Here is a 26604-nt window from a genome sequence, read left to right as displayed (position 1 = left end):
CTTTGGGGAAATATCAGGAAACCAGTCAGTCAATCACGGCAGGATGATCAGTCCTGATCTGTTCTTGCAGTCACAGCATTTGGCAGCTAGTCGAGTTTAGTATCTGCGTCAAGGGTGGCATCCCCAGGATGTCTATGGCAGTATCTTAGTAACAGTAATGACACTGAATAGCCAGGGGTGGCGGTTTGAACTCTCGCGTGGCACATACTGTATCTGTCACTGATCAAACCATGTTTGAATATTTCCCGTGAAGTTGCTTATGGAAGTAGCCTGGCATTAGCCAACGAGATCCGGGTGTCCTAGTGCAGAAAGGAAACATGCAGGTACGGCAGGCAGTGAAGAAAGCCAATGGAATGTTGGCCTTCATAACAAGGGGAGTTGAGTATAGGAGCAAAGAGGTCCTTCTGCAGTTGTACAGGGCCCTAGTGAGACCGCACCTGGAGTACTGTGTGCAGTTTTGGTCTCCAAATTTGAGGAAGGATATTCTTGCTATTGAGGGCGTGCAGCGTAGGTTTACTAGGTTAATTCCCGGAATGGCGGGACTGTCATATGTTGAAAGACTGGAGCGACTAGGCTTGTATACACTGGAATTTAGAAGGATGAGAGGAGATCTTATTGAAACGTATAAGATTATTAAGGGGTTGGACACGTTAGAGGCAGGAAACATGTTCCCAATGTTGGGGGAGTCCAGAACAAGGGGCCACAGTTTAAGAATAAGGGGTAGGCCATTTAGAACTGAGATGAGGAAAAACTTTTTCAGTCAGAGTTGTGAATCTGTGGAATTCTCTGCCTCAGAAGGCAGTGGAGGCCAATTCTCTGAATGCATTCAAGAGAGAGCTAGATAGAACTCTTAAGGATAGGGGGTAGGGGATAGAGTCAGGGGGTATGGGGAGGAACGGGGTACTGATTGAGAATGATCAGCCATGATCACATTGAATGGCGGTGCTGGCTCGAAGACCGAATGGCCTCCTCCTGCACCTATTGTCTATTAGCAATGGTCTACCAGATTGCCATACCAAACCCATCTGGTCACTATAACTCCAGACAGCACAAAAACTAGCATTCTTAACAAGAGACAAGAATGCTTTGTTGTCATATGCACTGAGACTCGAAGAATAAAATTCTTACTTGCTGCAGCTTTACAGGTAGATTAACATATAACATTTAAATACGATACTGGCATTCAAGAGGCTTTTAGTTAAGCACATGGGAGCGCAAGGAACAGAGGGATATGGATCATATAGAAACAGGCGAGATCAGTTTAATTTGGCCCCATGTTGGCCACAAATATTATTGGCTAGACTGCCCATTCCTGTGCTGTACTGTTCTACTTTCTATGTCTATGTTCCAATGCTCGTCTATGGGCGACCGGTGCTCATCACTATGTGGTCAACTCTCAACTACCCTCCAAAGCCACAGAATGGAAAAGGCAATTGGGAATGAGCAATAAAGGTGGATGCTACAAGCAACATCTACTGTAATTAATGAAAAATCGGAAAGCCCAAAACATGCCCATATCAAACAGGATGGATAGGACATAGTGGCATTTCCTTAAAAATAAACTCCACAGACTTCCACTCCCAAAAAGAGTCCAAACAGTTTTCCACGCATGTTAAACAAGGGGCGGCCCAGTGATGGAGTTGCTGCCTTACAGCGCCAGTGACCTGGGTGTAATCTTAACCATGGGTGCTGTCTGTACAGAGTTTGCATGTTCTCCGTGACCATGTGGCTTTTCTCTGGGTGCTTTGAATTCCTCCCACACTCCAAAGACGTACAGGTTAATTGGCTGCTGTTGATTGTAAATTGTCCCTAGTTTGTGGTATAGTGCTAGTGCACAGGGTGATCGCTGTTCAGCACAGACTCGGTGGGCCAAAGGGCCTCTTTCCATGCTGTATCCCTAAAGTCTAAACTCAGTCATGTATTTAAATTAGCTTTATTGCTCCAAGCAAAATCAGCAGCAACTCCTATTAAAAATAATTTTCTTTGTAAATCAGTTTTAGGTCCTGATTCACCACAGTACACTAATACCTGGTGCCTAGGCTAATAAGAGTGAAACATTATGAGTAACTGCAAATGCCCATGGGACCAGGCATTAAAATGAAATGTCGCAAGTATGAAGGTAATACGTCAGCATGCTTGGAAGTCAAAACACAGATTAAACCTTTCCCATTTAAAGGAAAGAGCAATTAGATATGATATTGGAACAGCAAGTCACATTTGAAATACAAAATACTAAACAAACTGCAGAGTAACTTGGGCGGTGGTAGTTTTTGAACAGAGTAATGCATTGGAACAGCGAGCATAAGCTCAAAATTGTAAATATCAATTGTATTCATTTTTTCCCTCTTTATATCAACTTACCACTTCAATTAAAATAATATGGGAAAATATTTATGCATCATACAGCAAATTGCAATTCTGTTTAAGCATTATTGACGTTTTATTACCTCACTCTTTTCCTCCAGATTTTCTCCATTTGAACGATACAACTCAAGAATAGATGTTGAATTTGTGGAAAACTGTAAACAAATAGAAAATGATTTAACAAATGAATGCCAATTTCAAATCTCCAATTGCTTTTGCTCCTATCCTTTCCCAATATGCCCAAGTTTTCTTTTTAGAATGATTGAGTTTTGCATCATCATTCTCGTGCCCAAGGGACCAGAAAACAAAATTCAGCCACACTCCAGCAGAGTGTGATGACTGCAACAGCTGAAATAGAAAATAAGGCCCTGGATGCTGCAAGTGGACATAAGATATCGCACTGCATATTTTCTTAAAAGAATGGAGTTTCCACAGCCAAACCAGCTGGTATTTAGAACGCAATCATTATTTCTAAACAGACTGTCTAAATGGTATCACAGTAATGTTTGAGGAAGCAGAATGACAGTGATTTTCTTGGCTGTCAAGCACTTTGAAATGTGTAGGAAAGAATTGCAGATGCTGGTTTACACTGGAGATATAGACACAAAATGCTGGAGTAACTCAGCAGGTCAGGCAGGAGAAAAGGAATAGGTGACGTTTTGGGGCGACATCCTTCTTCAGGCAGCCCGAAACGTCCCCCATTCCTTTTCTCCACAGAAGCACTGAAATGTTGAGGGAAAAAATGTCAATGTGACGCATATGTGAAAGTCTTTTTTTATTCCAATTGAAAAATTCACCACTTTATTTGCATTATTACCTCCAAGCACTTCAAAGGCACAGCTAAAATGAGTACTGTCAAATGACAGTCAGGAAACAGATTAATATCTAATAGCAAGGCAAATTCTAACCAGCAGTTTTCTCCCATAGAGGACACCACGTGGGAATTAGGATTTGTTCACTGTTCAAAAGTATTATTTTCATTTGACCAAGTGGAATTACTGGCCATGTACTTTGGGAAGAGGGAAACTATTCCAGCTCATTTGTTCTGCACATTTTCATACTGGCTTTTATTTGTTTTGTACCTTTTCATACCTCTAGTTTCTTCTCCCCTGATTCTCAGTCTGAGGAAGGGTCTCGACCCGAAACGCCATCTATTCCTTTTCTCCAGAGATGCTGCCTGACCCGGAGTTACTCCAGCATTTTGTATCTATCTTTGGTGCAAACCAACATCTGCAGTTCCCTCCTACACATTCTACATAAATGACCCTTCATAAAAACTAGAAAAACTTACAAATGCAAAACAGAAGTTTAAACAGGCGAAGAAAAAGGAGATTGGCCAAGAGAACAAAAGGGAACGTGATCGCCAGGTGTGACTGTGTAACACATGTGGTGGAGGTTGTGCTGGCTGTAGGAAAGTATCTGAAATGTGCGGGTTAGAATTTCAGTTGGAATTCACATAGATTAAGACAAAGCTGAAGCCATTCACCAAGTAAAGATGTGACCATGAAAGCAGGTTTTGTGTTGCAGGTATTCATCTATGGTGAATACCACACAGTCTAAATCATAAAAGGGAATAGGTATGTGGTTATGCTTTGATCTTACAGTATATGCACAATGAAGGCTTGTATACACTGGAATTTAGAAGGATGAGAGGGGATCTTATCGAAACGTATAAGATTATTAAGGGGTTGGACACGTTAGAGGCAGGAAACATGTTCCCAATGTTGGGGGAGTCCAGAACAAGGGGCCACAGTTTAAGAATAAGGGGTAGGCCATTTAGAACTGAGATGAGGAAAAACTTTTTCAGTCAGAGAGTTGTGAATCTGTGGAATTCTCTGCCTCAGAAGGCAGTGGAGACCAATTCTCTGAATGCATTCAAGAGAGAGCTGGATAGAGCTCTTAAGGATAGCGGAGTCAGGGGGTATGGGGAGAAGGCAGGAACGGGGTACTGATTGAGAATGATCAGCCATGATCACATTGAATGGCGGTGCTGGCTCGAAGGGCCAAATGGCCTCCTCCTGCATCTATTGTCTATTGTCTAAAGCTTCCACAGAGAAGGAGCAAAGTTGACTGCCTTAAAATTGGTTAGCATTTGTAAAGCTATTTTAAGTAATCAGTTTAATACAGGCCAGCAAGTGTACTGTAATTGGCCACCATTAGGACATTTGGTAGCACACTTGCCCATGCTTTTGCACAGGCTTTGTAGACTCAGGGTTTTTCCATCACACATTTCACCAATGCAAGATGGGCAAAGGAAATCAGACAAGTCAGGGAAGAGGTGGGTTGGGAGATGTTCTGTCAAGGGCTCAACAGAAGAAGCCACTGAGTACAGACCTTTCATGGGGACTCAGTCAGGTTTGCAGCACCAACCTGTTCAGAGATCCCTTTAAATTACATAGAAATGAGCATCACTGGGGAATGTGATGCATACGACATTCCTGATTTTGAATCACTATTAATTTCGCATGGAAGCTGATTTGCAAACCATACCAAATCTATATTCTAAGCTGATTGGTATGCAAACATAAATTTATGCTGACCTCAAGAAATTCGGAGGAAAATAAATCAATGTGCCTAGAGAGAAGCACTAGACAAAAACATCACTTGTTTTCCGTTATAACGCTAAATATAGGTAAAAGTTCTCAAAGTCTCAGATGTGGGATCACAAATGCTTATCGATCTTCAATACCAATGTAGTCCCGACTTAAAATTGCTTACTCCAGAAATGGCATTTTCCCCAAGCATGCTGCCTCACCCCATCTGTGGAGGAAAACAGACAGGTCACGACCCAAAACGTTGTCTATGGAGTCGGGATGCTGCCTGGCCTGTTGCATTGCTCCAGTACCTTGTGATTTGCTCAAGGTTCTAGCCTCTGTAGTTCCTTGTGTCTCCAAAAGGTAATTTGTCCATTTTCCTCCACAGATGCTGCCTGAGCCACTGAGTTACTCTAGCACTCTGGTTTCTCCTCAATTACACACGGTACCTGATACGACCCAATACTACTTTCTTAGATAACCAATATACATGCAACAACAGTTAGTGTGCACTAAAGTGACATAATCATGAAATAAAACTCTCAGATATAAATCAAGAATTCAATCAGCCAAAATTCACGTGCAAGGACTTCCATTTAGAATCTTGATTACTAACGCAAACAGGAAACTGGAACCACTCACTTAACCCAAACATACAAAACATAATTAGCACACTTTGTTAATACCATAACAGTCTTGTTTGAATAACTAGGTGAAAGGCAAATATTTTGCCTTATGAATGAAAGAGAAACAACTGGTTTATTTTGAGAATACTTTGTAGCAGAATTGAGGGTCAGCACAAAATGCTGAAGTAACTCAGCAGGTCTGGAGAAAATGGATAGGTGACGCTTCAGATTAACAAAGGGCCCCAACCGGAAATGTCACCTATCCAGTTTCTCCAGAGATGCATCCTGACCCAGCATTTTATGTCTATCTTTGGTATAAACCAGCATCTGCAGTTCATTTTTATTACATATTAGCAGAATTGAGGGGATGATCAAGTTGTTAGGCTACATCAAACAAAAATACCCATGATTTGACAATGTTAATTTCTAGGTTTCATTTCTTTGGGGTTTGTGGTGCCACCACCATTAATTGCCCTTGAAAAATGTTTTTAAAAAACTGCTGGAAATCTAAAACAGAAAACGCTGGCAATACTCAGCAGGTCAAGCAGCGAGGGTGGGAAGAGAAGCAGTCAACATTTTGGGTTGGAGACCCTTCATCAGAACTGAAAAGGAGACAAAGGTTGCCAGTAAAGCTGCAGGGAGAATGGTAGCAGGGAAGTGGGGGGTGTATCTGACAGGGTGGAACCACAGTGACCATGGGGATAAGCTGTAGTCAAGGTTATCTAATCAGAGAATGAACAGGAAGGCGAGAACCTAGACAAAAGAACCTAGGCAGGTCAGACTGGGCATATCCTCCACTCCCAGAGTAGAAAAAGGGAGAAACAAAACGAGCTGAGTTAATATTACAGATGGATGCCAGATACAGACTGATAATATTAAATTCTACAACCATGTAAATTGATTTGAGTCCCAAAGGCTGCCACATGGCCAAATCGAAAAATCAGGTGCCGTTCTTCAAGCTTGCGTTGGGACTCTCTAGTCTGTGGAGAAGGCTACAATCCTCAGACCAATCCTCAGATTTGGTCAGAGTGAAAGGGGCATGGAAAAATAAAGTGGGAGGCAATGGGAAGTTAAGGATTATCCCTTCAGTTTGAACGCGGGAATACAGCAAAGCGGTTCTACCAATGTAAGAGTGACTACCTTGTGAACACGAAATGCAATGCACTAGATTGGAAGGCAGCTGTGGCACAGCTAATAGTTTCTGCCTCAAAACCCCAGAAACCCAGGTTCAATAGTGACCTCATGTGCTTTCTGTGTGGAGTTTGCACAGTCTCCCTGTAACTGTGTGGGTTCCTTCCCACATGACAAATACACATGTAGGTGGATTTGTAGGTGAATTGAACCACTGATTGGCCTCTGTAAAATGCCTTTAATGTGAAAGTGAAATAACATAGAACCTGTATGAACGGCTGATCAATGGTTGGTGTGGACTCGGTAGGCTGAAGAGCTTGTTTTCATCGAAGATTGACACAAAATGTTGGAATAACTCAGGAGGGACAGGCAGCATCTCTGGAGAGAAGGAATGGCTGATGTATCAGCTCCAGTGACACAATGTCAAATACACTGCGATGCTGTGGAATTTAAATTCAGTTAATAATCTGGATTAAAAGGCTAATAATATGGTTCGAAAAGGAGACACTTCAATTCATCAGAAGTGTAGGTTGTCCTACGACCTGATAAAGATTCTTTCACTCCTTTCAGAATGACTTTTACCGTTGAACAAAGCATGTGAAAGAGTTTATTTTGCTGCAAATTTTTATTAAATTCTTTTTTAGGACAGTAAATCTCTACAAATTTCAAGAATTATAATTACATCATAAAAAAAGACTTTAATTGAATTGAAGAAAATTTCATTGCATAAATTGAACACCATTGGCCAATCCAGACAAGTGATATTCAAGTTTCATTTCATTTTTTCATTTCATATATACAGCGCGGAAACAGGCCTTTTCGGCCCACCAAGTCCACGCCGCCCAGCGATCCCCGCACTATTAACACTATCCTACACACACTAGGGACAATTTTTACATTTACCAAGTCAATTAACCTACATACCTGTACGTCTTTGGAGACAAGTCACTAGGGTTGCCAACTTCCTCACTCCCAAATACGGGACAATGTGACGTCACTGCCCCGCGCCCCACGCGACCCCACCCATCCAGCGGCCACGTGCTCCCGATCCCCACCAATGGCGGCCGCCTGGTGGAGCGGGAGCACGTGGCCGCTGGCTGGGGGAGGCCACATGGGGCGTGGGGTTCAAAGCAACATGCTGACACAATTTTGGATTTGTAGGTTAACTGGCCTCTGCAAATTGCTCCTAATGCATTTGGGGTGGATAAGAAAGTGGGATAACAGAGAACTAGTGTGGACGGCTGATCAATGGTCGGTGTTGACTCAGTGGGCCGAAGGGCCTGTTTCCATGCTGTATTTCTAAATTAAACTAAACTGTTTTTCAAACAGAGACCTTGGAGATTCGTGCAGTGTAGAGTGTCAACTCCAAAATTACCAGAGTAAAACAACTGTCAGTAACCTCAAAACTAGGAATGCCATCTGGGAAAAGGAGGAAAGCCGAGATAAAGAAAAAACCATGATTGGCAAAGCTTAACATACTGAAGGATCCAAACCCAAAATGTCACCTACCCATGTCCTCCAGAGATGTTGCCTGACCCACTGAGTTACCCTAGCACTTTATGTTCTACACAAGATTCCAGCATCTGCAGTTCCTCGGGACTGCAATTTGACGCATCTTAATTCATCCAAACGCCCGCTGGAATTGCAAACGGGTAAATTCACAGAATTCATACACATAAAGCCCCCCACACGCCACATCCCCCTAACCCTTTTTGACCCCTCCCCTTTAAAAAGATACATTTTCCACCAGACTTTGGACACCGTTTTGAAAATCTCCTCCCTCCCCTGGCTTGCACTGCTCTTCCTGCATTTTTCTTTAGTTTAGTTTAGAGATACAGCGCAGAAAAAGGCCCTTCAGCTCACAATGTCTATACTGACCAGCGATCCCCATACACTTTACAATTTTTACCGAAGCCAATTAACCTACAAACCTGTATGTCTTTGGAATGTGGGAGTAAACCCATTCGGTCACGAGGCGAACGTACAAACTCCATACAGACAATACCTCTAGTCAGGATTGAACCTGGGTCTCTGGCACGATAAGGCAGCAACTCTACCGCTGCGCCACCTTGCTGCCCCTCAAATACTTTTGAGAACAATCATTCTGACTTTGGAAAAGGTGCTATATAAACATAATTTTTATCCTGAGATAATAAAGTAAGCAGATATATTTGGAAAATTGTAGAAGTATTTGCTCGAGTAAGAAAAAACCTTCAGCTTGTTGTCCTCTTTTACATATAAACACACAAAACATATTTGTTGCCTCGATGCCATCAGTGCTGTAAAAACAGGTAGCCTTCCCACTGCTGCCAGAGAGGATTGGCAAGTTTTCCTTATCAACTGTTAGTTTGTGGCGGTTCTACTTTTCCAAATGGATTTCTTGCTGGGTCATTCACAGCCTTTAAATGTCAACCACAGAATGTAGAATTGGAGGCAAGTCTCAGGCATTCCAGGGCAACAGTGTAGTATATTTATACAGTGAATATTTACAGGATTGCAGGGAGTCTGTAGCAAAAGTGTTCAGAGACAATGGCAATCTTGATGGTTACCAACAGGTTTTCTCCTTGCGATGAGATTATCTGCATGTTAGTTTGAAGTACATGTCACATTGCCTCTCTAATTAGCGAGGACATTCAAAATATCAGTTCGGGACAATAGTTTTGAGCTGCTCCAGACATGGAAACAACACATGTTCTTAAATTAAGTGCTGCATTCTTAAGAGGTGCTCTCTTTCTAACTCTCTTTGTATTAGAATATTCAACCAAGTCCAAAAATATCATGTTATTGTTCAACTAAGAATAACCTTGGTATCCTGATCAATATTTAACTATCGACCACTGCCACAAACAGATTAACTATATTATTCTCACTGTTGTATGTCCAGTCTCATTGCATGCAAATCACCTGAAGGACCCAAGCTTTTATTTCGGTGTATTTACAGTGCCCTCCATAATGTGTGGGACAAAGACCCATCATTTATTTATTTGCCTCGGTACTCCACAATTTGAGATTTGTAATAGAAAAAAATCACATGTGGTTACAGTGCACATTGTCAGATTTTAATAAAGGCCAATTTTATACATTTTGGTTTCACCATGCAGAAATTAGAGCTGTGTTCATACATAGTCCCCCATTTCAGGGCACTAAAATGTTTCGGATACATGGCTTCACAGGTGTTTTTACTTGCTCAGGTGTGTTTAATTGCCTCCTTAATGCAGGTATAAGAGAGCACTCAGCACCTAGTCTTCCTCCAGTCTTTCCATCACCTTTGGAAACTTTTATTGCTGTTTATTAACATGTAAACCAAAGTTGTGCCAATGAAAGTCAAAGAAGCCATTATGAGACTGAGAAACAAGAATAAAACTGTTAGAGACATCAGCCAAACCTTAGACTTACCAAAATCAACTGTTTGGAACATCATTAAAAAGAAAAAGAGCATTGGTGAGCTTACTAATCGCAAAGGGACTGGCAGGCCAAGGACGACCTCCACAGCTGATGACAGAAGAATTCTCTCTACAATAAAGAAAAATCCCCAAATACCTGTCCGATCGATCAGAAACATTCTTCAGGAGTCAGGTGTGGATTTGTCAATGACCACTGTCTGCAGAAGACTTCATGAACAGAAGTAGAGGCTATACCGCAAGATGCAAACCACTGGTTAGATGCAAAAATAGGATGGCCAGGTTACAGTTTGCGAAGAAGTACTTAAAAGAGCAACCACAGTTCTGAAAAAAAGTCTTGTGGACAGATAAGACGAAGATTAACATATCAGAGTGATGGCAAGAGCAAAGTATGGAGGAGAGAAGGAACTGCCCAAGATCCAAAGCATACCACCACATCTCTGAAACACAGTGGTGGGGGTGTTATGGCCTGAGCATGTATGGCTGCTGAAGGTACTGGCTCACTTACTTCATTGATGATGGTAGTAGCATAATGAATTCTGAAGTGTATCGACACATCCTATCTGCTCAAGTTCAAACAAATGCCTCAAAACTCATTGGCTGGCGGTTCAATCTACAGCAAGACAATGATCCCAAACATACTGCTAACGCAAGAGTTTTTCAAAACTAAAAAATTGTAAATTCTTCAGTGGCCAAGTCAATCACCTGATTTGAACCCAATTGAGCATGCCTTTTATATGCTGAAGAGAAAACTGAAGGGGACTAGCCCCCAAAACAAGCATAAGCCAAAGATGGCTGCAATACAGGCCTGGCAGAGCATCACCAGAGAAGACACCCAGCTACTGGTAATGTCCATGAATCACAGACTTTAAGCAGTCATTGCATACAAAGGATATGCAATAAAATACTAAACATGACTACTTTCATTTACATGACATTGCTGTGTCCCAAACATTATGGTGCCCTGAAATGGGGGGACAATGTATAAATACTGCTGTAATTTCTACATGGTGAAACCAAAATGTATAAAAATACCCTTTATTAAAATCTTAACCACATGTGATTTTTTTCTATTACAAATCTCAAATTGTGGAGTACAGAGGCAAATACATAAATGATGGGTCTTTGTCCCAAACATTATGGAGGGCACTGTACCTCTGGAAATAGTTGCAAGTAATCCAAATCTAATACAAGCCACTTTTTTTTTATATAAACACTCTCATAGACATTGCCTACAAATTCAAAAGTGGAGCATGCTCATTTGAGGAAATGATGTTGTAGCAATCATAAATACCACTTCTCCTTTAAGGACTCACTATCTTAACTAAACCTGCATAATGATTGCCATTTACATCCAAACTTTGTGTCCTCTACTAACATGTGGGCCATATGCACAATGAGGTCTCATCCAGAAGAATAAGGTTTTGCATCTGACCTCATTGCTCGTTACCAATTAAAATGGTGAACCAAGCTAAAGCAGTTTCTGCCAGCCACAAATTGTATAGGTATCCACCAAATTATTGCCTCATCTCCAAAATCTACTCCATCAACTTCCAATTCGGGACAGTTATAAATAGAAACACAAACTGTGCTCCTCCTCAAAAGTCAGAGGTGGACTGGCAGATATTTAACCAGGCCCAATATTATGACTCAGTGTCCAGAGGGCAGGTGTCTCTTGCCCCTTCTGCATAAGTGAGCTTTTCAGTCAAACAGAAGTGTGATTCAAGCACAGCCCCACCAAGACAAAATCAACATGATAGCCTGAGGATACAGCTCAGAAAAGAGAAAGGAATTTAGAGGGAAACGATTAGGTTTTTCACTAAACAAAAATAAACTGTAAAACAAGACTGATCTTAACACTCAAAGTAAAAAATGATGCGAGTGCTGAGACATAACAGCAGTGCGCTGTTGAAGCCTGGTGAAAAACTACACCATTTCCTGAAATAGTTAACCTCAAGGGCCTAGCAGAAATCTTAGTTAAAGTCAGTGTGTTAAACTCTTGCCACCCTATGCCTTTGTTTGACATAGGAAGCTATCACAGCACTGATCATTTACATGCAAACAGAATCCACTGACCTGCTATTCTACATAGTCCAGGATTTTTTTTATAGTGAAAGGAAAGTTCTTGCATAGCTGGTTTTCTGAGCCTAGTCTATTCTTCCGCCCACAGCACTTGTCAGCATTCGTCACTGATCACGTGAGAGACTTTACCGCACTGCTGGTCAGTGGGTGGGACGTCTCCTGAAGCAAGACAATACTCTCCTCTGCTTCAAACCACAGTGTGCCCAGAATCTGCAGCCAGTAGAAATGGGGGGCTTGTGACTAACTACAAACGTGACACAAAAACATCAAGTGACAATTGAAATGAAATATAAAGCTGGAATTGTACAAATAAAAAAACAGAATCTGTACCAGGGGGTTGGCCCACCATTTGTGTCTGTTCGGCTCTTTAAATGAATATAATTGCTTTGAGGAATAAAGTTCAAAATCCTCCACAAATGTCCACTGAATGATTGCTTGGTCACTGTCACAAGGGGCAAAAAAATCCCCTTCATTTTTTCAAAATGGTCAATTATGTCATATTAGCAGATGACCCTTATATGACCCTTTGCACACTATCCCTCCAATCATTCAAGGCTACAATGTCAGTTTTTCTGGTTAATGATCCTTAGTCTTGTACGAACTATATTTTAACACGTTCATCAATCAGCTTTTTCCCCTATGTTAATATTAATTATTTCACTTTTGGCCAGTTGCTTATCATGAAATCGACAAGGTTTAGTTTAGATCCTCCAATATATTTAGTGAACAGGATACTAACTTGTCAAATTTCCCAGAACTAAACTGTAATCTCTAAAAAGAAATACATTTAATTACTCAATCATTTTCACTGCAGTCTTATGGAGACCATTGAGACTCGAATTCTGCGGCTGGATTTTCCTCAGTGATGACTTTCGAATTGGGTGGTCCTAATATCCCAATAATAGGAAAATAGGCTCATTAGGATAGTTAAGAAAATGTGCTTCCTTTTTGGTTTAACACAAATAGAAAAAATATACAACACTGTATAGTCCTTAATAGGTTTCAACCAATCAAAGAATAGCAAGGAATTATTTATAACACTTTTCACACTTATAAAAATGTCAGTGACAGACAGAAGAGACCAGATTTTCCAATGAGTACAGAGATTCTTGGTGGATTCCAGGTTGACAGGTCTGCAGGCCAGAGAGGACAGGCAAAACCCCAAAGGGAATGGTGCAAGTTAGCAAAAGAAAAATAACAGGTTCCTATTGTATTTTCAACTATCACCAGAATTGTCAGAAAGAGATTCATTGACCTTGAAGGTAGACACAAAATGCTGTGAAACACGGTGGTGGGGGTGTTATGGAGTAACTCAGCGGGTCAGGCAGCATCTCTGGAGAGAAGGAATTCGGGTCGAGACCCTTCTTCAGACTGATGGAGACTGAACTTCATTGACCTTGAAGTTCATTCCACACCTAAGGAATGCGAATGAATGTACGATTCACATCCAATCACACTTCTTATCCTTCCCATTCTTTCTTTCACTTTCTCAATACACACTCACATTTCTTTGGCGTACAAGGATTTTTCTCTGATTTTAAGGATTCATCATTTAAAGAAACCAAACCACTATCCCTCCCTGCATTGTTGTTTGCACACAAAGTTTTGCATGTACCATTTCAATATAACATTTCACAGATCCTTGTGGGACATCTTCTAACCCCTTTTATTGCAATCTCATCTGCTCATTGATCTCTTACGACGACTCAAGAAATTCAGCCAAGGGATACCTCTGTCATAAAATTCACAAAGACGTTTCTCACCTTCTCTTTACTTGCAAGTCAACGTGCAAGATCTCATCAGAAGGATAATTTATATCAGAAATCTTCAAATTGGACTCCTATTCACCTTGATTTCCCCTGGTGATAGCCAAGGTGATAAAAAGGTGAACAACTGCAAAAACAATCGCCTCCAACCATACAACAAATGACAACACCTGCAACTTATTCTTTTCTTGCACAGGCTAAGACAGCATTTCACTAAACAGATACAAGTGTAGTTCAGTACATTAAAACAAAACTCCAAAGCAGAGCTCCAACTATTCTTAAGGCTTCTATCTGGGTGCAACACTTTCCTGTCTGTCCCGAAATCAGTCCAGCTCACTGCTAGAGTGGTGAACACAACACACCTCCTTCAACCCAATTCAAGCATGAATGGTAGGAGGCAGAAATACATGGTTTCAACATGCTAAAACTCTAACAATTGCCATTTATATAGTAACTTTAGCACGGCAAAAAAATCCTCGTCTTTTCAGTGCATTAACATGTGACAATAATGGAGATGTGGTTACTCTCAATAGAGTCTAGCTTCTGCAATGAGTGAGCAGATATAGCGTTTGTAAAATGAGTCTGACACAGAGGGCAGGAAGAAACTTCTAATCAGTACATTTAGAGGGCAAGACCAGAGCCAGTCAAGTGTATAGTTAACTTTTACCAAAATTGCTAGTCACTGCTAAATGCACCCACATCTTTCACATTTGCTAATATTAAAATTTTCCCGGAAAGAGTTCTGTCAAAAAGCAAGAACAAATATTATCAGGGACATCCTACACAACCTATTATCTTACTGGCCATAATTCTCAAAAAATGTAATGCTGAAACACACTCCAATAGATGTTCAATAGATGGGCCAATTCTGCACCCAAATTGTACGGGATTTCATGCATAGCTTGTCCCTTAAAGGAGAAGTTTAGAACTTCAGGGATCATCATTATTCATCATTTGTGTAGCCTTGATGCATTTCAAACTGCACTGATCTTGTGCAATGGAATATGTCGATAGATCACAATTCCATCTTCTGTAAAATGCTGTCAATCACGGATTTACTCTGCTGCTTCCTTCCATCTGACGTTTGTTCCAACACATAATAAATTCCATCACAACCAAATGCAATTATGGGCAAATAGCCCAAATCTTTCAATTTGCATATGCCATCATGCAATTTTTATAATTGTAAATAAATTGATGTTTCTCAGTAATAGAATATTTATAATTTCCTAATAACTAATAATAATAATTAATCACCGTAATATTCACTCATCTTAGTTTCACACTTCATTTACTCTTATTGTCTTGTAAGTATTGTTAATTAAATCACTACTGCTTTGCAAATGCATGAAAGCACCAATTTCAATATCTATTAGTATTATTTTGCAAATTTTGAAGATCAATAATAATTTTCATAATTCTTCACAAATTATTTTAGAGAAATTTCTGCAAAATAGTCTGTTGGTTTTCTTACAAAATGCCTCCAAGTGATGTCAATTCAGATGAAGCTAACAATTTTGTGAAACATACTTCATTTAAATATTTGCCACTTCATCTTGTATATTACCAAATTCAAGGCTCAACAACCAACTTTTGAGAATGACATAGGTATCACATGAAAATCTAAACTGTAATCAATTTCAATTTGCAATAGTAACAGCAATTTCAATGCTGTACCTGTAGATTTGGTGTCTCAATAAAGCCATTGTCAAAGAGAAATTACTATGCGCAAGCCAATTAGCTGGACTTGCCTAATTTTCTACCTTCTGCATTGCATCACTTCCCAGCCAAGGACACTGGAATCCACCAATCAAAGAGCTAAACCCAAGCAGGTGTTTCTTCCCACTTCCTATTGGTCAAAAATTGTAAATCCAATAGTATTGCAAGACTCTTCTTCAGACTGATGTCAGGGAGGGCGGGACAAAGGAAGATTATAGATGGTGACAGGAAGATAGTGGGAGAACTGGGAAGGGGGAGGGGAAGAGAGGGACAGATGAACTATCTAAAGTTAGAGAAGTCAATGTTCATACCGCTGGGCTGTAAGTTGCCCAAGCGAAATATGAGGTGCTGTTCCTCCAATTTGCGATGGGTCTCACTATGACACTGGAGGAGGCCCATGACAGAAAGGTCAGACTGGTAGTGGGAGGGGGAGTTGAAGTGTTCAACCACCGGGAGATCAGCCTGATTTCCCGGTAACTGAAGAAGGGTCTCTCCAGAGATGCTGCCTGACCCGCTGAGTTACCCCAGCATTTTGTGATACCTTCGATTTGTACCAGCATCTGCAGTTATTTTCCTACATAGGTTAGCATGTTAGGAAGTGTTTGGAGCTGTGTGCTTGTGTGAAAGGCGTGCTGTCTTGAATCTCACCACTGGGTATTGAATATGTACATCTGATAAACATTCATAAAAGGATTGAAAACAAATAATTTAATTTTGGCACATCCATCCAAAAATGATGAATTATGTTGGTGTGCCCTCCAGAATCAGTAACCATTAAATGTAGCATTTATTAACCACATGCAAAATTCTTATTTTGCTCACTTAAGCATGAGAAATAAGTGCACTGATATTGCTTCATCCCTGAATAATAGCTACAGAAGCAGAATTAGTACTAAAATCTTTGGCCTACCCCAGTTCAACCTGCTCATCATTAACGGTATTGAATATTGATTCTCTGTTGTTCTGTTGTTATTTATTGCAACTTAAGAGGCAGATCACTTAAGTAATTTTAACAATACGTCAAGATTTTAATACGATAGGATTTCCCATTAATTTTAATGTGTATTCCCACCTGAAACTACCCATTTTACAACTGCTGTGCAGTTTATTTACATTTTGTTTTTAAATAGCCAGCTACAACTACATCCACCAAAATTTTTACTTTTTAAGCTTGGAAAAACTTCCAGAAGTAAATTTCCCAATGAACAAACAACTATCCTATCAAATCGAATCAAATTATGGTGATCTTTGCCAAGAACTGCTTCTTTCAAACCCTGCTGAGTACATGCAATATTTATCAATATTTCCGTAAAGCTGTTTTATATCTGCAATTATTTTAGAGCCTGCTTAAAATACAGTCAAAATGCCTATGAAAAAATCATCAAATCGATGCAAATCTTGAATTCTGTTTCCCTCTATAGGTGCTGCTCAACCACAATGTTTTTTTCAGCATTTTATTCGTACATGCTGGAACCGGATTATTGAGTGTTCCTCAGACACAGATCACAATGATTTTGACGTCTTAAGTCTTAACATAATAGACACCCGAAATCAGCTAAGCAATATTAAGTTGGAACTCCAAAGACGTACAGGTATGTAGGTTAATTGGCTGGGTAAATATAAAAATTGTCCCTAGTGGGTGTAGGATAGTGTTAATGTGCGGGGATCGCTGGGCGGCACGGACTTGGAGGGCCGAAAAGGCCTGTTTCCGGCTGTATATATATGAAAAAAAATGAAAAAAACTACAGCGGAACTGATTAGACCTCAGCTGAAATATTATATTCCATTCCAAAAAGGAAATAAAAGCAGGAATAGGCCAAATGGATCCTCAAACCTATTCCACAATTCATCAAAGATGAAGCCTGGAATTCTTGAATGTTCTCCAGCAACACATAGGAAAACATGACATTTTTAAAACTGCCTAAAACATACACAGCAACTCAGCCTCCACAGTTCTCCAAATTCCCTGGGGTAGAGAATTCCAAAGAATCATAATAAATTCTCCCTCATCTCTATTTAAATAGACACCCCTTACTCTGGCCACGATACATCAGTTCATATTTCCAAACACAAAAGGGGACAAACTGGATCAGCAAATTTATGCCAACCCTCCTTTAGCTTCCTACAATCTATTCTAGAACATACACATCAACTCTTCCCCTTGCCCCCCCCCCCCCACCCCACCCCACCCCACCACCACCACCACCACCACATGGGAACTAGGTACAATTGATAGTGCCCTCCATAATGATTGGGACAAGACCCATCATTTATTTATTTGCCTCTGTACTCCACAATTTGAGATGTGTAATAGAAACAAAATCACAAGTGCACATTGTCAGATTTTAATAAAGGGTATTTTTATACATTTTGGTTTCACCGTGTAGAAATTACAGCAATGTTTATACATAGTCCCCCCATTTCAGGGCACCATAATGTTTGGGACACAGCAATGTCATGTAAATGAAAGTAGTCATGTTTAGTATTTTGTTACATATCCTTTGCATGCAATCATGACTGCTTGAAGTCTGCGATCCATGAAAATCATCAGTTGTCTTCTCTGGTGATGCTCTGCCACGCCTGTATTGCAGCCATCTTTAGCTTATGCTTGTTTTGGGGGCTAGTCCCCTTCAGTTTTATCTTCAGCATATAAAAGGCATGCTCAATTCGGTTCAGATTGGGTGATTGACTTGGCCACTCAAGAATTGGCCATTTTCTAGCTTTGAAAAACTCCTTTGTTGCTTTAGCAGTATGTTTGGAATCATTGTCTTGCTGTAGAATGAACCACCGGCCAATAAGTTTTGAGGCATTTGTTTGAACTTGAGCAGATAGGATGTGTCTAACTTCAGAATTCATTATGCTACTACCATCAGCAGATGTATCATCAATGAAGATAAGTGAGCCAGTACCTTCAGCAGCCATACACGCCCAACCCATAACACCCCCACCACCGTGTTTCACAGATGAGGTGGTATGCTTTGGATCTTGGGCAGTTCCTTCTCTCCTCCACACTTTACTCTTGGCATAAGTTAATCTTCATCTCATCTGTCCACAAGACCTTTAGCCAGAACTGTGGTTGCTATTTTAAGTACTTCTTGGCAAACTGTAACCTGGCCACCTATTTTTGCAGCTAACCAGTGGTTTGCATCTTGTAGTGCAGCCTCTGTATTTCTGGTCATGAGATCTTCTGCAGACAGTGGTCATTGACAAATCCACACCTGATTCCTGAAGAGTGTTTCTGATCTGTCGGACAGGTGTTTGGGGATTTTTTTTTGTCAGAGAGAATTCTTCTGTCATCAGCTGCGGAGGTCTTCCTTGGCCTGCCAGTCCCATTGCAATTAGTAAGCTCACCAGTGCTTTCTTTCTTAATTATGTCCCAAACAGTTGATTTTGGTAAGCCTGTTTGCTGATGTCTCTAACAGTTTTATTCTTGTTTCTTAGTCTCATAATGGCTTCTTTGACTTTCATTGGCACAACTTTGGTCCTCATGTTGATAAACAGCAATAAATGTTTCCAAAGGTGATGGAAAGATTGGAGGAAAGACTAGGTGCTGAGAGTTCTCTTATACCTGCATGAAGGAGGCAATTAAACACACCTGAGCAATTACACACACCTGTGAAGCCATGTGTCCCAAACATGATGGTGCCCTGAAATGGGGGGACTATGTATGCTGTAATTTCTACATGGTGAAACCAAAATGTATAAAAATACCTTTTAATAAAATCTGACAATGTGCACTTTAACCACATGTGATTTTGTCTATTACAAATCTCAAATTGTGGAGTACAGAGGCAAATAAATAAATGATGGGTCTATGTCCCAAACATTACCGAGGGCACTGTATTAGCCGATTAACCTACCGGCACATATTTGGGACATGGGAGAAATCTGCATGGCTACAGGGTGAATTAGGGCACATGGTATTGGGGGTAGGGTACTGACATGGATAGAAAATTGGTTGACAGACAGAAAGCAAAGAGTGGGGATAAATGAGTCCCTTTCGGAATGGCAGGCAGTGACCAGTGGGGTACCGCAAGGTTCGGTGCTGGGACCCCAGCTATTTACGATATACATTAATGACTTAGACGAAGGGATTAAAAGTACCATTAGCAAATTTGCAGATGATACTAAGTTGGGGGGTAGTGTGAATTGTGAGGAAGATGCAATAAGGCTGCAGGGTGACTTGGACAGGTTGTGTGAGTGGGCGGATACATGGCAGATGCAGTTTAATGTAGGTAAGTGTGAGGTTATTCACTTTGGAAGTAAGAATAGAAAGGCAGATTATTATCTGAATGGTGTCAAGTTAGGAGGAGGGGGAGTTCAACGAGATCTGGGTGTCCTAGTGCATCAGTCAATGAAAGGAAGCATGCAGGTACAGCAGGCAGTGAAGAAAGCCAATGGAATGTTGGCCTTCGTAACAAGAGGAGTTGAGTATAGGAGCAAAGAGGTCCTTCTACAGTTGTACCGGGGCCTGGTGAGACCGCACCTGGAGTACTGTGCAGTTTTGGTCTCCAAATTTGAGGAAGGATATTCTTGCTATGGAGGGCGTGCAGCGTAGGTTCACTAGGTTAATTCCCGGAATGGCGGGACTGTCGTATGTTGAAAGGCTGGAGCGATTGGGCTTGTATACACTGGAATTTAGAAGGATGAGGGGGGATCTTATTGAAACATATAAGATAATTAGGGGATTGGACACATTAGAGGCAGATAACATGTTCCCAATGTTGGGGGAGTCCAGAACAAGGGGCCACAGTTTAAGAATAAGGGGTAGGCCATTTAGAACGGAGATGAGGAAGAACTTTTTCAGTCAGAGGGTGGTGAAGGTGTGGAATTCTCTGCCTCAGAAGGCAGTGGAGGCCAGTTCGTTGGATACTTTCAAGAGAGAGCTGGATAGAGCTCTTAAGGATAGCGGAGTTAGGGGGTATGGGGAGAAGGCAGGAACGGGGTACTGATTGAGAGTGATCAGCCATGATCGCATTGAATGGCGGTGCTGGCTCGAAGGGCTGAATGGCCTACTCCTGCACCTATTGTCTATTGAATGCACAAACTCCCGCAAACAAGCCTAAGGTCTTATTGCTGCTGCACACGGTGGTCGTGGGCAGAGTGCAGAACAGGTGGGACCTGAGATAGGCAACTTCCATTACATGGGGACACTAAAGAAGCTGGGATTGTCTTCAGCGCAGAAACAGTAAAGAGATTCCAAGAGGGTATGCAACATCATGAAGAGTTTTAATGCATTAAAATAAGAAACTGATTCCAACAATAAAAAGGTCAGTAATTAAAGGCAACAGATTTGAAGTGATTAGTAAAAGAGAGGAAAGTTGAAGATTTTGTTGATAAATTTAGCACCTTGTCATCTGAAACTCACTGTCAGAAGGATATCAGACACACATTCGACAGCACTTTGCAAAAAGGAACCCAAAGGGGAAAATTTTTTACAGAGCTGTAGTGAAAGATCATGTAACAACTGACTAGAACCAAGTCTCTTAGGTCTCCACTAACTGGCTGGTCTCATTAAACACCCTCACGGCCATAATGGTTGGATATCCTCATTCTTTGTTTTAACATTACAATTTTTGCCTTGGATAAGCCAATTATTATCAGGCTACTCAATTCAACTCAAATACACCCTACACAACAGAGCATAAAGAGTTGGATGAACTCAGCTGGTCAGGCAGCGTCTGTGAAAATATGGCCACAAAATTCTATTGTAATTATCAGTATGTTTGAAAAGAGATTCAACCCAATAGAAGTCTGTGTAAATAAACTTGAGTAGAACTTTACGACAGGTTTTTTTTAAACTGTCAAAATCGTGCAGATTTATGCTGTAATCAATTTTGGATGAGGGTGGGCTATATTAATGAGTGCATTATTCACTAAAATACTTACTCACAGTAGAGAAAATTTGAATGTAACCATCAATTACAGTAAATTTTCCTTGCTCTTTTCTGCCAAATATTGGCACTTTTTTAGTTTTTGCAGCATAAATTATTGGGACGGTCTTGGCTGTTTTGCCATTGTTTCAATCTTTTGTTCATATTTGACGTGAATCTTCAAACATTGTTGTATGCAGCATATCCAGTAGAATATGGACATCATGTGAGGCAGTAAATAAAAGTTATCCATTATATACACAAGAGAGGAGTTCCCCGTTTCAAAGTTGTGGGCCTTTTAAAAAGTGAAAACTTCGTAAATGTGAAAAACTTTCAACTTGCTGCTCAAACATAGCTTCTTGGGGTGTACTGTACATAGAGCCCTGTCATTGTTCAGTTGGATTCAGCTGGACAGTCCCGTTTGGACGCTATTAGAGAGGCGTTATATAATTCAATTCTCTTTTAGTTGGTTCTCTTTCACAACTGTGGAGGTTTACTCTTAAACCTATGTTTTCTCATTAAAACTGACGGCAAAAAAAAAAGAAATGGGAAAAAATAAAATCAACATTATTTAAACCTTTTGTGAGGAAAATTGCGATTTCAAATGCCGTGGCACCCCATCCGCGCAGATTGTTTAAAGGGTTAAATGGTGCATTGTCAGCATTAGTAGCACTCTCTGGCGGGTACAAAAATAAAATGGTGTATTTTTGGGGGGGCGCTACTGAATGCATTCCCGCACTCTGCACATTGGGCAACTCTGCAGCGCCGCGTTGAAGACACGCTGCGAGCCCGGAGCGCGAGCGCGGAGTCGGGGACTGAGCGAGCCGAGCAGCCCCAGCTCGTGCCTTTGTGAGCGCGGAGACGGAGGCGGGCGCTGGCGGCAGCCGCCCCTCGGCCCGGGACCCACCCCGCGCCGCGCCCGCTCCACACCACACCCGGCCGGGCGGCAGCTCCGGGAGAGGGCGGACTGTCGGCGACGACAGCCGGCAACGGGACTAGAGTCAGGCTACGAACGGGTTGGGTTGGGTTGGGTTGGTCTCCCTCCCTCCCTCCTTCCTTCCCTCCCTCAGCCTCCCTGCCTGCGGCTCACTTACTTTCTCCACCTCCGAGTGCATGGTGCTGCTGCTGGCTGGCGTCGCTCGGCTGCCCGCGGCCGCTCCTCGCTGCCTTCCTCCTCCTCCCTCGGTCGCTGCCTCTCTCACTGTGCTTCCTGGCGGGAGCTTGTTCTCGTGGACTGGGTGTGTGTGTTTGCGCGGGGAGGTGGGCAGGGGGTCGATTTAATGTACAAATAAATATATATATATATATAATATATATAAATGAAAAGGCCGACCTTGCCCGGTTGCCTGTCGGTACCAGCAGCCTGCCCCTAACCACACCCTTGCGGCAACGCCCCGTCGCTGTGTGCAGCACCACGCACTCGGGCACCGCCTCAAAGCGGCAGCGCCGGAGTCTGATTCCCACTGATCCCATGAGTCTCTCTTAACCCAACCTACATGCCAATGTTGCAATGCACCTTTCGGTACTAAATGGCAACGTTGAAATCTATTTTGCCCACCAAATAAAAATACCCCTGCTTTCCACCCTGGTTGAATTCAATCTGCAGCGTAGCATCGAACACGAGCAACCTGTCCTCATCCTTCAGATTCGCGGCAGGCGTTGACTGCCGAGCACAGGGTGGGGTGCGCCACAACGTGCCGAAACCCTACTCCAACCGAAGAAAGGGCTACGTTTTAATGCTATAGTATCATCATGCAGTGGAAGACTACTATACATTAAAATTACAACATAGTAGGAAAATGGTGAACCAATCCATGTCAATCCCCTTTTCCTCATGCCTCTCATCTTAATATTCTTAAAATATACGCCCTGATATGCTTTAATAAGCCAGTTCCCATTAAGATTGTTACAGTTTCACCCTCAGTAGCTACTATTAATTTTCTAAAACTTCTCGCCTTTATTCTCCTATTGAAAGGATTTCTTAAACCATACATTTTTCATCGAGCTGTTTTTTCCCCCTTTATGTTGCTGCAAAAAGTTGTGAGTGATTTAAATGGATGTTCTTTAAAATCCCCACGCAGGAGGAAGAATGTCTGACTTTGTATTTCTCAGTAATGACTGACATCTGCCACCCATCTGCCCATTTCTCTTCTCCTGTGTTGTTGTGACAAGGACTGCCCAGAGGGCAGAGCGCACTGAGATTTGTGGTGGCTTGCTCTGTTTTTGGATTTGGCAAAATTTTATTTGGAACACGTGCCTTAATATTCTTACCAACTACTTACCTGATATATCAAAAGTTTTCAAAATATTTGCAGAACATATTCCTTAACAAATTGTGAATTCTGCAATAGGAAATCTAATTAAATTATGCATGACTTCCATTTATATCTTTATCACATATTACAAACCCCAACAATTTACTCATAACACAAACACTTTTGCCTGATATCTTCCCCAACAGGATTACTTTCTTGGTTAACACAAAACATTTGTTCATGATGCTTTCCTGTGTTTTTGCTAGTGTCCTGTGAAGTAGCTTCACCCAACAGCTGCATTGTACGTATTTATATGACTGAGTTATATATTCCCATCCTTTTTGGTTAAAAATTGCAAAATATCTTACTGAATTTCTCCACAAAATGCTGGAGTAACTCAGCAGGTCAAGCAGCATCTCAGGAGAGAAGGAATGGATGACGTTTCGGGTCGAGACCCTTCTTCAGACTGATCTCAGCATCTCAGGAGAGAAGGAATGGGTGACGTTTCGGGTCGAGACCCTTCTTCAGACTGAACTGCCTGACCTGCTGATTTACTCCAGCATTTTGTGAATAAATACCTTTGATTTGAACCAGCATCCGCAGTTATTTTCATACATTTATTGAATTTCTCTGTCATTTCACTCTCAGGCCCAGGTTGGTTTCTTCCATCTTCAAATGTTCAGTATTTCTGACAATCACCTTTAGTATTAAAATTCAAATTAAAACCTAATATTTAATCATAAACAACAAATAATAAAAAGAACCCTTTAAAACAGTGATTGCAATATGTTGAATGAATGAATGAATGAATAAGTTTATTGGCCAAGTATGTACACATACAAGGAATGTGCATTGGTGCTCCTCTCGCAAGTAACAATACGAACATACAGTAAACAAATAAGAATAAGCATAAAACATTAAAACATTAAGAATACATCTTTACGGTTTAAACATGTGAGTGAAATAAACCAGAGTAAATAGAGGCTACAGACTTTTGGTTATTGAGTAGAGCTACTATTCGCGGAAAAAAACTTTTTATGTCTGGCTGTGCCTGGTGCTTCAAAGAGTTTGTGGCCAGGGTGAGAGGGGTCAGAGGTGATCTTGGCCGCTCGCTTCCTGGCCCTTGCAGTGTACAGTTCGTCAATGGGGGGAAGGTTGCAGCCAACAACCTTCTCAGCTGATTGAATGATTCGTTGCAGCCTCCGGATGTCATGCTTGGTGGCTGAGCCAAACCAGACCATGATGGAGAAGGTGAGGACGGACACAACGATGGCAGTATAGAATTCGACAATCATTGCCTGTGGCAGATTGTGTTTCCCCAGCTGCTGCAAGAAGTACATCCTCTGTTGGGCCTTTTTGACTGTGGAGTCGATGGGCGCCCTGCATTTCAGGTCCTTGGAGATGATAGTTCCAAGGAACTTAAATGACTCCACAGATGTGACTGTGGTGTTGTTGATGGTGAGTGGGGGGAGGGGAGGGGGAACTCTCCTAATGTCTATAATCAGTTCCACTGTCTCAAGAGTATTGAGCTCCAGGTTGTTGCGATGGCACCAGGATGCCAGCAGGGTCACTTCCTGTCTAGGTAGATTCGTCCTCATCCTGGATCAGTCCAATCAGGGTTGTGTCATCCGGGAGGGGGGGGTCCCAGGGATATGTTTCTGATTCTCGAACCTGCAGTAGAACTTGTTCAGGTCGTTGGTCAGCTGATGATTATCCAAGGAGCGGGGGTGGGGGGGGGTTCCTCTTGTACCTGGTGATTTCTTGCAAGCCCTTCCAAACTGAAGTAGAGTCATTAGCTGAAAACTTACTCCTCAGCTTCTTAGAGTATCTTTCCTTGGCAGCTCTGATTCCTCTTCTCAGCTTGTACCTGGCCTGCCTGTAGAGGTCTGCATCCCCGCTCCTGTCGGCCTCATCTTTTGACTGGCGGAGCTGTCTGAGTTCTGCTGTGCACCAGGGCTTGTCATTGGTGAACCAGATCCGGGTCTTAGTGGGAATGCAACTGTCCTCACAAAAGCTGACATAGGATGTCACAGTGTCTATACTCTTTGAAGCTTGTGGTTGCTTCCCTGAACACATTCCAATCATGTCCACCTTTTCGTTATTCTGACCACAGGCTTAGCAGATTTTAGTTTCTGCCCGAAGGTCGGAATAAGGTGAACTAAACAATGATCAGAGAGACCCAGAGCCGTCCGGGGAACAGAGCGATATGCGTTCTTGATTGAAGTGTAACAGTGATCAAGTGTTCTCTTCCCTCTGGTAGGGCAGGTAACATGAAGTCTGTACTTTGGGAGATCACGACTGAGGTTATCCTTGTTAAAGTCCCCCAAAACAATGACCATGGAGTCTGGGAAGTCACTCTCTGCCCTCAATACCTGGTCAGCGGGTTGCGTTTGCGCCTCACGTACGCAGGCTTGGGGGGGGGATGTAAACTCCAGCAAGAATAAAAGAGGTAAATTCCATCAGAGAATAAAAGGGTTTACAGTTTATAAAGAAAGATTCTAGATTGGGGGAACAGAAGTTAGATAGTACCGTGATGTTGCTACACTAGTCCTGGTTAGTATAGAAGTATATTCCACCTCCTCTTGATTTTCAGATTGCACTTGGCTCATGACAGGCAAAAATGAATAAAATAGAAATATTAAGGTTCAGAAGAACAAGCCTTTAAGGGATTATATTTGAGCAAGGAGATGGAAAGAAAAAGTACAAAAGAAAAGTAAATTATGTTTGGAAATACATCCCACTAAATACACAGGCCTATCACCAAGAAAGAAAAATATTGAAGGAAAATGGACATAACAGCTTATTAACCTTGAAAATAAACTAAGAAAACAATTGTGAATGTTTGATGATCGT

The 26604-nt window shown here is 41.6% G+C and overlaps 1 protein-coding gene across 2 annotated transcripts in view; it reads right to left on the bottom strand.

Annotated features, from left to right (window-relative positions):
• Positions 1–22859, bottom strand: part of klf8 (Kruppel like factor 8) — a 147878-nt gene extending 125019 nt beyond the window's left edge. Inside the window, exons 1-2 of one of the 2 annotated variants that reach the window (XM_078412387.1) lie at positions 22591–22859; positions 2448–2519 (exon numbers count right to left, since the gene is read on the bottom strand). In XM_078412387.1, the coding sequence (XP_078268513.1) occupies positions 2448–2519; positions 22591–22611 (93 nt within the window). In that variant the 5' untranslated portion in view covers positions 22612–22859. Of the gene's footprint in view, positions 1–2447; positions 2520–12132; positions 12233–22590 lie in introns of those variants that run through there. The other variant, XM_078412388.1, reaches the window with a different exon arrangement.
• Between the last annotated feature and the right edge of the window lie 3745 nt (positions 22860–26604).

This window comes from Rhinoraja longicauda, chromosome 15 (genome assembly GCF_053455715.1).
Source record: "Rhinoraja longicauda isolate Sanriku21f chromosome 15, sRhiLon1.1, whole genome shotgun sequence".
Taxonomy (NCBI): Eukaryota; Metazoa; Chordata; class Chondrichthyes; order Rajiformes; family Arhynchobatidae; genus Rhinoraja; species Rhinoraja longicauda.
The sequence above is the reverse complement of the archived record's forward strand: the minus strand, read 5'-3'. Positions and strand labels throughout refer to the sequence as shown.